Consider the following 14756-nt stretch of genomic DNA (forward strand, 5'->3'; position numbering starts at 1 on the left):
GTCATTTGCTCTGAGAAGCTCTCCCAGACACTCCTTCCCTGCCACTGCGCTTAGGAATTTACAGTGTGAGAGTCCTTCCCCTGCCAGACAGGGGACTCCCAGAAGGGGAGGAGGGATGGGGTGGGGCGAGGCCCAGCAGCAGAGGCACAAAGCAGCTGCCAGCACGTGTGTGCAGAATGGCTGCAGAAGCACCTGGCATTCAGCTGCAGGTGGGCACCTTGTGGGGCCAGGGTGACCCAAGAAGCACGCTTGGGGCACCTCATCCTCAGGGTCTGAGTAGAGGGCAGAACGAGGACATCTTTACGTGCGCCTGGTGCGGCCCCCGGGCCTGAGTCCAGGCCGCGGGCGCGTGGAGGTGTTCGCGGGTGGACGTTGGGGCACCGTGTGCGATGACGCCTGGGACACCAAGGGCGCTGCCGTCGTGTGCCGCCAGCTGGGCTTCGCGTACACCGTGCGGGCCGCCAAGCGTGCTGAGTTCGGCGAGGGCCACACGCTGCCCATCCTGCTGGACGACGTGCGCTGCACAGGCAGTGAACGCAACCTACTGGAGTGCGCGCACGCCGGCCTGGGTTCCCACAACTGCGACCACCAGGAGGACGCCGGCGTCGTGTGCAGCCGCGAGAACCCCGATCTGTAGGCGAGCATCGTCTGTCTGTCTGGCCAGCCGGGCTATCCATTGTGCGTCCAGAGCCCGTCCAACCTGTGCGCGCCTGGTGCGTGCGCCCGAGTCTGAGGGTGGGGGGAACGTGGGGGGTGGCCCATCTGTAATGCTGTCCTGTGGTGCGTGCAGTGCACGCGTGTTCTTTGTGTGTTCCTGCCCACGTGTCTGAAACCCCGCAGCCGCAGTATGTGTTGGGATCCGTGTGGCCCCTGTGGGTGTGTGGCTGCAGCCTGAGGTGTTCTTTGCTTACCTCCAGGCATCTCAAGCAGCGGCAGGAGCACAGTCTGGTAGAACCCTGAGCACTGAGGGCAGCTGCCCTTTAAGGGCAGACATGACCTCACTGCACTAACAGAGGCACAGCCGGTGGGTGGAGGGAGGGGACCAGGCCTGCCCTGCCCACGGTGGGGAGTGGAAGGCCCCAGACCAGCTGGAGCACGGCTTGAGGAACGTGGCCCAAAGGGCGTGGACTGGTGGCCTGGCAGTCAGAGTTGCTGAATAGAACACGAAGGCATCTAGTAGGGGCCAAGGGAAGTCATCAGACTGATGGGTCCAGGGTGACCCCTGGGCTGTGGCTGTCCCAGCGAGGGTCAGGGTGCCTAGGAGGAAGCGAGTGCCGGGGTGGGCTGGCAGGGATTACTGGATGACTTCCAGGAGAAGCCTTCTGGGCCTCAGCATCACGCTGGACCCAGCCACTCCGAGCACCACGGTCGCTGGTGAGACTTCAGATTTCTCCACTTCCGAGCCGGTGCCAGGGCCACCTCTGTCACCTCCATTCCCCACCCACCCTGTTCAGTGAAATCCCAGGGAACCCCCTGCCTCCTCAACCCAACCCCGGGGGCCGACCGGGCTGCGGACCCAGTGAGACCACTGGTGCTCTGTCACCCAGTGCTGTGCCAACAGCGCGACTGTTTACAAACCCCCTTCCTGCCTCTTTTCTCTGACTCACACCTGCCTGGAAGCGGAGGGAGGGGGTGGGAGAAGGGGGCTGGTTCTGCAGCCTCTGTCCTGCTCACAGGTGGAAGTTCCTTTGCCCACTAAGGGCCTCAGCCTTGGCTCATGCCAGGCCGGTCAAGGGGCATCAAGTATGGCTGGGCTCAGCCTCTGATAGGGGGCCAGGGAGGGGAAGCAGATAGATGGTCACCGGGCAGTGAGGACCGGATATGGCCCGTGTCGGGGGCGTGGGGGAGGGCTCTGGGTGGGGCATCCCAACCCAACCTGGGTGTTGTCCCGGGAGTTGAGCTGGCACTAGGGATGGTGTGCCTGGCAGAGGAAATGGTGCGGGCGGAAGCCTGTCGGGGTCCCCCAGCTGCTCGCTGAAGCTGAGTGTGGAGTATGAGGCTGCAGAAAAAAGCTTTAGGGTCACCCTCTCGAACCCCCCCACCTCTGCCCTAAGTGGGGTGGGCGAGGGACCCAGACCCTTGTGGCTCCTGTTGAGCCCCGGGTGCAAACCACAATTAACCCTGCCACTGACTGTGGCCTGTGTGCTGGGCACCGTCGTAAGAAGGGTGCCGCATACCTGAAGTCATTCAATCCCCGCAACGGCCCCCTTCCTCCCCTTTTACAGACGAGGAAACCGAGGTGCACAGAGCTTAAATATCTTAGCTGAGATCACCCAGCCAGGGAGGGGGAAGCCAAATTTGAACACGAGCTGGCTAGCCCTAGCACCTGCCAGGTGTATAACCACTGAACCCCCTGGCTATACCCGCAGAAAGTCTCAGCATGGCCCAGGGCCCCTGCCCGCTGTAGGCTGCCAGCCTTGCTGGGAAATAGCTGATGGAGACCCCCGTGGGCCCCTTCCGCCAAGCAGGTGGCTGTGCCACCCCCCACTGCCCAGGGGTGGTTGACTGGGCATCTTCCAGGTCGCTGGGACGTCTGGAATTGTTAGGAGCTGGGAGGCCCGTGGGGACCATCCAGGCCAACTCCTCACTGTGCCGATGGGGAAATGAACCTGGGAGGCTGAGTGTCCCGGGCCTTTGGTCAGATGGGGCCGAGCTAAGACTAGAGCCCAGGGAAGGCGGGGTGGCCCTCGGGGCCCTCAGAGCGGAAGGGCCAGGGCTGTTGGTCCCTCTGGCTTAGAGGTGGGGTATGGCTTTTAGCAGCCTCTGCCTCCTCTTCCTAGGGCTCCTCTGTGCTCTTTCCTGCCCCTCCCCACCCTGTGGAGCCCCCTTCCTCAGTTCAAGGCCTGGAGGACATGATGCCACAGGGCAGGGCCTGGGAGGTGGGCACCTCCCACTGCACCTCAGCACCCACAGCCTGGGCCCACCATCTGGGGCCCGTGGCACTTTCCCCAAGTGGCAAGCGGGCGTGGTCCAGCCCTCCGCTGGGCCCTGAGTGTCACTGTTGTTTGTTGGGGCAAGTAGGGGAGGTCCCAGGCCCCATCACTCCTCTGGGCAGTGCTGGCCTTGGCCCGTCAGTGTTGCAGGAAGGGTGCTTCCCCTCCCATCACCCCTCAGGCTCCAAATAAGGCTGAGGCTGCGGCCTGACTCCTGAGAATGAGGCTCACAGAGACACACTGCTGCTTTACTAGTAATAATAAGGGCAGGTGGCTGACATCGGCTGAGCACTTACTATGCCAGGCACTGTTCTAAAGGCTTTACATATTAGGCACTCTTTAATCCTTGTATTAACTCTATGAGGTAGGTGCTAGGGTCACCCTCCCACCCATTTTACAGATGTGGAAGCTGAGGCCCAGGGGCCCTTAGTTACTCGTCAGATGTCACACAGCCAATATTAGAAATCAGGCAGCCCGGCTCTGGAGCCCCAGCTGTGTGCTGTCACGCTGTGCTACGTCAAGAGCACTGAATTCAGTGTCCCCCTCGTTGGGCCCCATCATTGTGCAGATGGGGACACGGGCCCAGGGAGGGGCAGGGTTAGGCGCAGACTCCCTGTCCCGTGCTCCTTTCACTCCACCACCAGCCTCGGAAAGCCAAGGGGGCAGTCACAAGTGACTCTGTCCCCAGGGACTTTGATCCTGCCTCTGAGTCCTCTAAAGTCGCTGGGGATGGAGGCTAGTCTGGGCCAAGGCTCTCCATGCTCCCTATAGGCCTCTGCCCTCACTGCCTCTAATCTGGCCTCCAGTCAGCAGCTAGAGTGATCTCTCAGAGCCTGCCCAGAGAGGGACTGCCTCTGCCCAGCGTCACACAGCTTAGTTCTGGAGCCCTTGGAGCCACCGCTGCAGGGATGTCCCAGGTGTGGCCCAGCACCCAGGACTGCATCCATGGTGTCAGCCTCAGGTAACAACACTCCAGGTCTCTGGCTGGGCCTCACTGGTTCCCTGTTCACCTGCATCCCTCTGGCAAGCCTCAGCTGGGCTGGGCCCTAGGTGGCCACCTTTCTCCTCTGATGACAGGAAAGACCCACTGTCCCTGGCAGCCCTGACAGCTTCAGTCAGTGGCTGAAGGCAACCAAGCTAGGGAGCAACCTTCAGCTCCCCAAGGCATTCCTATGTTTACACTTTGCAAATGCTTGGCTGGGAGACAACGACTGGGATGTTAGGGGTCCAGCCTTGACTGTGTGACCTTGGCAAGGTCACTTAACCTCTCTGAGCCTCATTGGAAAACAGAAGTAATCAGCAGGATTATTGGAAGAGAAATGAGGTAACATTTACAAACATGCCCAGGACGTTCCGTATTGTTTCTGGACAGAAAGCTCAGTAGCAGGCTGTTGGCGCCCACATTGGCAGCTGCCAACTGCACAAGACAGGGTGGGAGGGGCAAGCCAGGTAGAGGGACCAGCATTAGAATGACCCAGGGACAAATCCTCAAAATGGGAGGAAGATGAGCCCCTTCAGCTAACACGTAGAACCCACATCTTTTTTTTTTTTTTTTTTTTGCGGTACGCGGGCCTCTCACTGTTGTGGCCTCTCCCGTTGAGGAGCACAGGCTCCGGAGGCGCAGGCTCAGCGGCCATGGCTCACGGGCGCAGCCGCTCCGCGGCATGTGGGATCTTCCCGGACCGGGGCACGAACCCGTGTCCCCTGCATCGGCAGGCGGACTCTCAACCACTGTGCCACCAGGGAAGCCCAGAACCCACATCTTCTTGTGGGAGCATCTGTCCTCTGGTCTTGCTGCAGAAACTAACCTTTATTGATCACTTACTATATGCCAGATGCCTCAGGTATGCAGAATCATTTAATCCTCACAACTACCCCATTAGGCACCCCTGACACTGAGGACAAAATAATGTTGCCTGCCATCCTGGTGAACGATGAATGTTGCCCGCCATCAAGCCATCAGCCACTGCAGCCACCCGCTACGGTGCGCCCTGAGGGGAATTCAAGATGGAGAAAAACTGGATACTGGCCCTCATAGTTAAGATGCGTGTCTAAGGAATAATTTCAATGAGCCCAGACTCATTGAAATCGTTGAAATCATTGAGCCCAGACTCAGGTTAAAATCATTAACTTGAGATGTCTGGTTTTTGTGATTAGCAGTAATCTTTTGATGTTTGACTACATGTTTTTTATTTTCAGCAAAAACTCCTATATATGTATCCTGGCTCCACCCTGACCTCTTTGGAACAGTTCCCGAGCTATCTGAGAGGCTGTCTCCCAGGCTATAGTCCTCAGCAATGTTCCCAAATAAAACATAACTCCCAACTTTTAGGTTGTACATTTTTCTTCAGTCAACAGTTCTTTTCCAGATGATCTCCAAGTTGGCTATGTGACTGGGTCCCTTATTCAGAGGGGGGTTAGCTTTGAACCAAGGAGCTTGATCTTTCTCTTTCCCTGGTTACTGTGCCCGTGCCCTGCCTCCTAGGAAACCACTTCCTGTATGGAAGCCATGTGGCCAATAGCTACCACAGTGGATAGCATTTGTCCAGACCTTCCCGGTGAAGGGCCAGGTGGTTGGCCACATGCTTCCAGGCAGCTCCCTCTGCTGGGGGCTTGCAGTGCTGCATGTCCAGGCAAAGGGCTTCCCCTGGGAGCATCAGTGTACAGTCTTAAGCATTCCCTGATGCTCACAGGAGAGCCGGGAGGCTCAGATGAGGTGGCGATGGGACAGAGCCAGAGGTCACTGGTATTGACCCATGCACCAGAGAATATTAATGCCCACTTCTCTCCCTAGCTTAGTTGGACAGGTTCACACTGACAATTGTACCCTGAGGCTGTCCCATGCCTGCCCCAGACTGTGGCCAGAGCAGTTTAAGATCTGGTCCTGACCTCAAGGAACAATTGTTTGGTGTCCTCCCTTCAAATTGCCCCCAACCCCTGGAGGTTTTGCAACCTAGGAGGGTCTGTCCTGGTCTCCCCGCCTCCCTCTCTCCTGCCCCTCAGGGCCAGCCAGTGCGTGCCTGTGACTGCTTTTCACCACCACATGGGGGCAAAGTGGCAAGCCACCATCTCCCAGCCCTAGGGGGAGGATGGTGCTCCCCCTAGGATGGGGCCCCATCCCCCGAGCTGGAATGGATGTCCAGCTTGCCGTGCTGGGGACAGAAATCCTGTCCCCTCTGTGCTAGACCCCACTCTTAAAGCTTGGCCCTCTCTGACACCCCATAGCCCACACGCCCCAAACACTCATGCCCCTGGTGGGGACTGCCCCTGGCTGTACCTGGGAAGGCGGTATACAGGCCTTCTCTGTTTTTCCCAGACCTCTCAGGATTCTGGGACTCTGGCCCGGGGGCATGTCCTTTGCTCAGAAACTCGGCAGCATCTAAACTCTTCGGGCATCTCCTCCCCGGCTGTAAGGATCTTTTTTTTTTTTTTGCGGTACGCGGGCCTCTCACTGTTGTGGTCTCTCTCGTTGTGGAGCACAGGCTCCGGACGCGTAGGCTCAGCGGCCACGGCCCACGGGCCCAGACGCTCCGCGGCACGCGGGATCTTCCCGGACCGGGGCACGAACCCGCGTCCCCTGCACCGGCAGGCGGACTCCCAACCACTGCGCCACCAGGGAAGCCCGGCTGTAAGGGATCTTTATCTGGATTAGGAGGGGGCACACCTGGCCCTTCCCAGCCACTGCTCTCCTTCTGGGTTGCTCCTGAGTCTAAGAATTGGGAAGTAAAAAGCCCTAAGCTGGTCTCTTCTGTCATACCCGGATTGGTAAGAAGAAGCAGGTTATAAAAGGGAGGAAAATCTTCGTTAGTAGTTCGAAAATACCCTTTGGCCACCCTGGGCACATTTCTCGCTTTCGCGCTTGAAGGAGACTTTCTGTAACCAGATTTTCACCCACTCCAACCCTTCGGACTTGGGTCAACGCCTTGGACGTTGCGGTCGCGGTCCCCCAGTGGGGCTTCCCCTTGGTCTGGGTGGCAGCCGTGTGCTCTTCATTCGCAGGCATAGGACTCCCTGTGTCCCCGGGGTCCTCTTCACCTGCCCCGTGTGGACAGGCCGGGCAGGGGAAACCAGCTTTGGAGGTTGGGGTTCCGGGGAGAGGTTTGGGAACAGTCGGCGTGATACAGAAAGTTGGAGGCTGGGATGGGGTTTCCAGGAAGGTTTAGGGAGAAAGGAAGGGGCCTAGGAACGCGCGCGGAGAAACGCCGTTATTTGGGGGCGCCAAACCGGGCTGAGAAGCCAGCAGGATTTAGCGCCGCCGCCAGGTCAGCAAGCGCCGAGGAATTAGGGTTGCCAGGGACAACGCGTTCTGGGCGGAGCTGCTGTTGGGGGTGGAGCTTGAGGGATGTGGGCGGAGGCTTGGGAGGCGGAGAGAAGGCGGTGCTGGGCGGGGGTCTGAGCCAGAAGTGGAGTTGTTATTGGTGGAGATCACATGCTCTGGGCGGGGCCTGGGAGCTGGGAGGAGACAGTGTCGATGTTAGGACGGAGCTTCAGGATGGGCGGTGCGAAGCCGGGGCCGGCCCGGAGAGCTGGAGCCGGAGGCGGAGACGTGGTTGGCGGGGACCGAGCTCCTGGGAGGGGTCGCAGCCGGCGGGGGCGGAGCCGAACGGGCGGGGGCGGTGCTGGGTCGCGCCAGGCCTGGGGCCGAGGCGGCGCGCGGCGCTGACAGCTGAGTCGGCTCGCGGCCTCCCGCCCCCTGCGTGCCCGGCCCCGACCCCGGCCTGGCCTGCCCCGGAGCCATGAGCCCCGGGCTGCTGATGCTGCTCGGCAGCGCCGTCCTGGTCGTCTTCGGCCTCTGCTGCACCTTCGTGCACCGCGCTCGCAGCCGCTACGAGCACATCCCCGGGCCGCCGCGGCCCAGGTGAGCGGGGGGTGGGGGCGGGGACCTGGATGGGGCTCTCGCATGGGGGGCCGGGGGACCGCGTCCAAGCCGGCATCGGGTCCAGCCTTGCCACTGCGCGCGGCCGCTTGGAAACGGCGGCAGGGAGAGGGGCGCTAACTATTCTTAGTAACAAATTACTCACAGCCGCAGCAGCTGCTAGGCGCCCACCGCGCTCTGCTGGGCCCCGAAAACGTGATGGCAGCGACAACCCTGTTAGGTAGGCGCTATTGTTACCCCATCGTTCAGACGAGGAGACTGAGGCGCGCAGAGGCAAAGTCACCTGCCCAAGGTCACACAGTTGGTAAGCCTAGATTTAAACCCAGGTCAGCCTGGTTCTAAAGTGGGTGCTCTTAACTTTGGGACTTGGATGGGGTCACTCAACCTGGGTTGTCATACACTGTACTTTGGTCACATCCCCCCTCTTTTTTTAAAATTTCTGTCCTGGTATCTCCATTTTGTCTTCTCCTTGGTACTTCCATTCCATCCTCGGCCCTCACCCCACTCACCTTACCTCCCCTCTACTCCACCAGAAGTTCACCTTTCTGAGGTGTCATTTCTGTGTCATTCAGACGTGTCATTTCTGTGCTCCAAAGGCTTCCCATCACTTAGAACTAAATCTACTTCTAAATTAAGGCTACTCTGGGGCCAGCAAGGCCCCTGCTGGGCTCTCAGAACCCGCTCTGTACTGTTCTAACCCCATGCTTGCTCACTGCTGCCTCCAGTTCTTTCTGCATGCACCCACCCCAGCTGAACCCCTCCTCCCGGGTCTTCCTTTTCCCCACCCACCCTGTATAAAGCCCACCTCCTAGCTCCAAGCTCCTTATGGGGCCATCATCCCTGAAGTTACCTTCTGTTCACCTGTTGACTGTCTGTTCACCTGTTGACTGTCTGTCTCCCCCTTTAGAATGTGAGCCCTGGGAGGGCAGGGATACTGTGTGTTCACTTGTGTATCCCCAGAGCCTGGGACATTGCAGATGCTCAATAAATATTTGTTGACTGAGTGAATAAACAAGGGTATTAGACACACTTCTTAAAACCTCAGGACACCAACATTCTGGAAGGCACCCACCTCCAGCACAAGCCGGATGCCCTGGCATTTGAAGCCTGAATCCCTGCTTGGTGGGTTCGGGAAAGATCTCTAGCTGGGGACACAGGGAGGCAACTGTTCTCCCTGCCAGCTCTCTCTCCTCCCAGGTGCCCTCTCCCACCCTTTTCCCTTACTTCACAGCTGTGTCTTCCCCTCCATCTAGATGGTTCTTCCCCCAGCCTTCTAGGCTTGTCTTAAATGCCAGCTCCTCAGGGAGGCCCTACCTGCTCCCACACGCAAATATATTTTGTTCATTTTATAAACGCTAAGTCACCTGAATGGTAATTGGGTAACTATTTGTGCTACCTCTTGTTAAGTGTCTGTCTCTCCCATAGGCCTGTGTCTGTCTTGTTCACTGCTGTGCCCCTGACATCTAGCTCAGCATGCACAGTAGACCCTGGATAAACTCTGATCCAAGGTGGATGGTGGAAGGCTCCTGCCAATTCTGTTAGATACACTCCCACCCTTTCAGGTTTTCAAATCAGCCGTCAAGAGCTTGGAATGGAATGAGTTTTGTGCTCATTCTGACAGGCCTCCTCATGACTTGACCTTCTCATAAACCCAAGTGCTTCAAACACTGCAGACCTGAGCCAATCTCTGTGTCTTAAGAAGAGAGAACTTAAGTCAAGCTCCTCTCGGCTACTCTCCCCACATCAATTTTTTTAAATTGCATTAAAAAAATAAAGTTATGTATGCCATAACATTTACCCCTTTAAAATGTACAGTGCAGTGCCTTTTAGTTATAGTGACGGAGTTATGCAACCATCACTGCTAGTTCCAGCACATTTTCATCACTGCAAAAAGAAACCCCATAACCATTAGCTGTCACTCCTCATTGCCCCCGGAACTCCCGTAGCCCCTGACAACCACCTAATCTGCCTTCTGTGTGTATAGATTTGCCTGTTTGGGACATTTCATATAAATGGACTCATACAATATTTGACCTTTTGTGTCTGGCTTCTTTCACTTAGCAGAATGTTTCCAAGGGTCATCCATGTAGTAGCATGTGTCCATATATCTTTCCTTTTTATGCCTGAATTCTCCCTCAAGTCTTACACCACAAAATCTACATGTGACCTACAGGTGTGTGGGTGGGTGGAGGAGGCTCAATACAATTTGGGTTGGGCTCTTTATTCTAAGGAGGTCAGCTGAACAGTGCATATACGAAAAGATTTTGGATGAAAAATTGGTTGGTGGTCAAATACAAAACTGCACTAAATGAAGGTTCTGGAACCTCTTTTTAGCATAAATCAGATGCTTTGGCATTCAGAGCCTGGATCCCCAAACCGTGATTGGCAACACCATGGTTGACGAGAAATCTATGCGTATTGGGTCTCCAGTAGTGTGCTTTAGGGCTTTGCCAGCTTGCAGGCAAGGAACCCTCTGCCCTGCAAGAGGCAGCTGCTGTGCTCTCGCAGCCCCAGTCTTCATCCTCTTTATTCTGCAAGAGTCACCAGCAAGATGCCCTCCCTGAGTGCCCTGCTTCTGTGTGCTGATTACAGACAACGTCCTACTGCAACGATCCATGTAACAGCCGAAAACTCAGACCCCATGTTCAGATCCCACATAAACACTTGTAGCCTCTGTATTTCTCTGTCACTGCTCTGAGCTTCCTCATCACCCCCCACTCTCCTGGTAGTGTGGGATGAATGTAAACTTGACAATGCAAAATCTCTCTCCCAGTTTTTATTTCTTTTGTAATAAGTTTTTCAAAACTCCTGGGCGGTGTTGCTTCTCTCCACCCTCTCCTGCTTGCCGAGTCGCCAGGCCTGGGGGCTGTTCGACCGTTGCTGGGTCGCTCTCGGTGATGGTGGAGACCCACGCTGGCGCTGCTGGGCGGCGCATCCAGGGGACTTGGGGTGCCCGGCTGAGCACTCAACCACCGCATCCCTCTGGCGCGAGGCACTTTCCTGGCCCCGCACCCTCACCCTCACTCCTAGTGGGTGGCCCCCCCCTCAGCCATCTCGTGGGCTCCCGCCACCCCTCTGTGTGGCCTCACAGTGGGCTCTCCAGATGACTTCTGCTCCAGTACTGTCCCAAACTTTCTCTGCCCACAGGAAACCTCGGATTCCCACTGTGCCTGTCGCAGGGTTATAGGAAACCATGCGTGCTGGGGACCGGGCAGGGGAGGGGGATTTTTGCCCTCTCCTCTCTCCCTGGGTTGCTCTGCCATATCCTGTCTACCACCAGGGGCACACCAGGTGGGCTTCGGTCCGCCCCTCCCCATCCCAGGAGTCTACCATCCCCTCCTTCCATCATCCCTCATCTGCTGGTTTCTAACCCCTGGTCTCCGGGCCCTGCCTTCGCCCCCACCCCCAGCGCCCCCTGCAGGAACAGGAAGGAACGGGTCGTAGGCTCCTTTCTTGCCTGGCAGTGAGGACCCCACGCCACGCCATGCCCTTGACCTTCTTGAGGTGTCACTCACGTGCCTCCCCAGGTGGCTCTGGACTCCGGTGCTTAGGGTGGAGACTCTCAGGCCTGTGAAGGTGAGGAGGGTCCCGACTCTGTTCTCACTCAGGTGACTCAGAACTGAGAATATTCTCTCCAAACCTGCAGCTTTGGGGAGTGACCATGGGTACTAGATTATTCTGGAAATACAGCCAGTCATGTGTGATGTCCACGGTCCATCTTGCTGCAGGCGGGGCGGTGTAAGTTCAAAGCCACTCCCCTCGAGTGGGCGTGGCTGCCCTGCGCCCCGCCGAGCTTCGTAGCGCAGGCCCCGCCCGCCCGCTCTCCCCTCAGTCCCTCACCTCCCGTGCCAGCCAGCGCACGCTCAGCCTTTATTCTCGCCTCCTACTTCCCTGAGCAAATGAACAGCCTGAGACAACTTCCTTCCAGGGCTCTGCCGCCACATCAGCCCCCTTGCCTGCCCTGAGCCCACGTGCCTTCCCCCCTGGGACCTCGGAGCTGCTGGCCAAGGATGCCCACCCCACCCCACCCCCACCAATGTCTCTGGCCCCTGTTCCTCCCTCCCCTTCTCTCTTGAATCCACCGCCCGTCAGGCTCTGGCCCCCACCTCTCCACCCAGCTGGGTTTGATCAAGGCCCCGTGACCTCCGTGGAGCTAGACGCATGGTCAGCACTTGGTCCCCATCTTGCCCTGCCACTCCGCTGCTCGGGGCAGGGCGCACCCCTACCTCCTCCTTGAAGCCTTTCTTCTCAGGTTTCCCCCTCTCTCTCCCCTGCATCTCCTGCTCAGTCTTCCTGGCTGGTTGTCCCTTTACTGCCTGTCCCCCCAACAGTGCCTCACTCTTGGGACCTCTCCCCTGTCTACACCCACCCCTTGTGGTCTAACCCAGTCTGTCAACATCACTTCTCTGCTGAGGAGTCTCGCATTGACATCTCCAGCTGGGAGCTCTTCCCTGAACTGCAGCCTCAGGTGCCTACCTGCCTGCTTCCCTTCCGTGTTAGATGGGCAGCACACACCTAACCGCTCCAAGGCTGGCTCCCAGTTTCATCCACTTGTCTCAGGTTGGTTCCCAGAAGCCGATCCTGAGACAAGAATTGAAGTGTAAGTCGTTTGGGAGGGGTCATCCTGGTGGGGTTAGGGATTGGATGGAGAGAGAAGGTCAGAAGGTCAATAAAGCAAATTACCTCTGGGGGCAACTGAGATGCAAGCCCCCTGGTGAACTCTGGGGCCCGGTGGAACACAGGCTCCCCCCACCCCACCACGAGGTGGAGGGAGAGGGGATCGTTGATGGAGGGCTGCTCTGGGGGGTGTTGAGCTGGAATTTCCAGGCTACTCAGCCTGCGGACAGAGCCGAGAGAGCACAGGGCAGAGACTTGGGTTCTGGCCTTTGGAAGCCCCTCCACCTGCAAGGACAAGGGTGGGGGGCGGGGGCAACAGTGTCCGCTGCCCCCACCAGGCCCCCTCTCAGTCCTCCTCACCTTAGTGAGTGGTATCTCCATCCAACCTCCCAGCGGCCCAGGCCGAAAGCCCCAGGGTCATCCCTGACCCCTGTCTCACCCCCCACATCCAGTCCATCAGCAGGTCCCCTTGGCTTGGCCCACCTTCACGTACGTTCAGAGTCTGACTTCTCATCTCCACTCACAGCCCCCTCACTGGTGCCCCTGCTTCTACCCCTGCCCCCCACACCTGCCCTGTTTACTCTCAGCTCTGCAGCAGCAAGGACAATTCATTTAAAACCCAATTCGGATCCCATCTCTGTTGTGCTCAAAACCCTCCAGTAGCCCCCACTTCACCAAGCTCAAAGAAGAAGTTTGGATAACAGACCCCAAGGCTGTACACAATCTTCCCCCCATCTTGGTGACCTCATCGTGTACCAGGTTCCCCTCAAGCACTCTGCTCCAGCCACACCGCCTCCCTGCTGTTCCTTGAACTTACCAAGCACTCTCCTACCTCAGGACCTTTGCACCTATGATCCTCTTTGCCTGGAATGTTCGTCCCCCAGATACCTACGTGGCCAAGTTCCTCACTTCTTGCAGTTCACACGTCACCTTCTTAAAGGGATGTTCCCTGACCTGCCTATTTACAATAATCCTCCTACACCCATCCCCAGCTCTCCTTACCTCCCCCAAGTCTGATTTTTCTCCCATCACTGTCTGACTCCCTATTTACTTATTTATTTATTCACTCTGTCTCCTCCCAGGAGAATGTGAGTGCCATGACCCAGAAAACCCCAACTGCAGTTTTGTTGTCGCCCATTCTGGAAGCTGTAGTAAGTCAGCTTGATGGGAATAAACAGGAGACAGGAAGTCACCAGTACCTTGGAATGTGCCTAAGGTGACACCACACAGGCCTGTTTACAATCTGGTAATCGCACTGCCGAGTTAGCATGACCGAACTATGTCCTGGTGAGAAGGACTGTGGGGGACCCTGGTACCAGCCACGCACCTGGGGCCAGGTGACTTCCTCTTCCCAGCCTCGGTTGCCCTACCTATTAACTACGTTAATAATAGACCTACTTCAGGAGGTGTGGGGAGTTCAGATGGGGTCAAGCTCATCATGGTGCCCAGCATTTAGTAAGTGTTCCCTGAATGTCTCAGGTTATTCCTCATGCCAGCCCCCATTCTCTGCACCAGGGAGATGGTTTTATCCCTCTCCATCTTTCTAAGAAGACTTCCAGAGCCAGTCAGACTGAGATTTGCATCCTGCCTGGTGACCCTGAGTCAGGACTGTACCTCTCCGTGCCTCAGTCCTCCCATCTGTGAAGTGGGCCTGATAACGCCAACTTCACAAGGTCCTGTGGGGAAGGGAGCGCTCTTTGACGGTGACTTCCGGTCATCTTAATGTTTCCCATTTCTTCTAGTTTCCTTCTAGGACACCTCCCCTACTTTTGGAAAAAGGATGAGGTTTGTGGCCGCGTGCTCCAAGATATGTTTTTGGATTGGTGGGTCCTAACTTGTCATTTGTTGCCCCTACTCCAGTCTCTGCCCCTCACGAGCCAGCTTCCCCCAATCCCCTAACCCCCAGTCCGGCACACACCCACCTCCCCCGCCCAGGTCATTCCCACCCCCAGCAGTTCCTACTCTGAGGCACACAAGGGTGGTTCAGAAGGCAAGCTCTGCCTTTTGCCAACTGCGTGGCCTTAGACCGGGCACCAGAAGCTCTCTGAGCCTCAGTTTCTTCATCTGTAAATTGGGTGGGGGTGTGACTAGGTAACAGTCATTGTTTAGGGTGGTGCTTTACACTTTTCAGAGACGTGATATCGCTTGATTCCCAGCACAACCTTTTGGGGCAAAGGAGGAGGATAGCAACCCTATTTCATGGATTTGGAGACTGAGGGCAGTGGGGGGATGTGACTCAGCAGTGAGTCAACAGCAAGGCAGAACCTTGGCCCCAGACCCCTGCTGAGACCTGCCCCCCCCCTCCCCACCCCCAGGGATGAGATGCCCCG

At 57.3% G+C, this 14756-nt stretch overlaps 3 protein-coding genes across 3 annotated transcripts in view; 2 read left to right on the plus strand and 1 right to left on the minus strand.

The window, feature by feature from the left end:
- The window catches only part of HHIPL1 (HHIP like 1), a 53675-nt gene extending 52708 nt beyond the window's left edge, over positions 1 to 967 (plus strand). The window contains exon 13 of the mRNA XM_024757978.1: positions 281 to 967. Coding sequence (XP_024613746.1) covers positions 281 to 637 — 357 coding nt within the window. The 3' untranslated portion in view covers positions 638 to 967. The remainder of the gene's footprint in view (positions 1 to 280) is intronic.
- Positions 968 to 7138: 6171 nt separating this feature from the next.
- LOC112408386 (classical arabinogalactan protein 9-like) lies at positions 7139 to 7671 on the minus strand. The gene is made up of 2 exons (XM_024757990.1): positions 7415 to 7671; positions 7139 to 7325 (listed from the first exon to the last, which is right to left on the minus strand). The coding sequence occupies exons 1-2, from the start codon at positions 7669 to 7671 to the stop codon at positions 7139 to 7141; spliced, it is 444 nt and encodes a 147-aa protein (XP_024613758.1).
- The window catches only part of CYP46A1 (cytochrome P450 family 46 subfamily A member 1), a 33035-nt gene continuing 25857 nt past the window's right edge, over positions 7579 to 14756 (plus strand). Inside the window, exons 1-2 of the mRNA XM_024759499.1 lie at positions 7579 to 7791; positions 14169 to 14249. Coding sequence (XP_024615267.1) covers positions 7670 to 7791; positions 14169 to 14249 — 203 coding nt within the window. The 5' untranslated portion in view covers positions 7579 to 7669. The remainder of the gene's footprint in view (positions 7792 to 14168; positions 14250 to 14756) is intronic.

This window comes from Neophocaena asiaeorientalis, unplaced genomic scaffold (genome assembly GCF_003031525.2).
Source record: "Neophocaena asiaeorientalis asiaeorientalis breed wild unplaced genomic scaffold, Neophocaena_asiaeorientalis_V1.1 scaffold476, whole genome shotgun sequence".
NCBI classification, from domain to species: Eukaryota; Metazoa; Chordata; class Mammalia; order Artiodactyla; family Phocoenidae; genus Neophocaena; species Neophocaena asiaeorientalis.

What these genes read in the sequence shown, in the direction of transcription:
- LOC112408386 (XM_024757990.1), bottom strand. Translation starts at nt 7,671, where the DNA reads ATGGCTCCGGGGCAGGCCAGGCCGGGGTCGGGGCCGGGCACGCAGGGG. An exon ending in ACCGCCCATCCTGAAGCTCC is followed by an intron (nt 7,326 to 7,414) that starts GTCCTAACATCG and finishes CTTCTGGCTCAG; the next exon opens with ACCCCCGCCCAGCACCGCCT.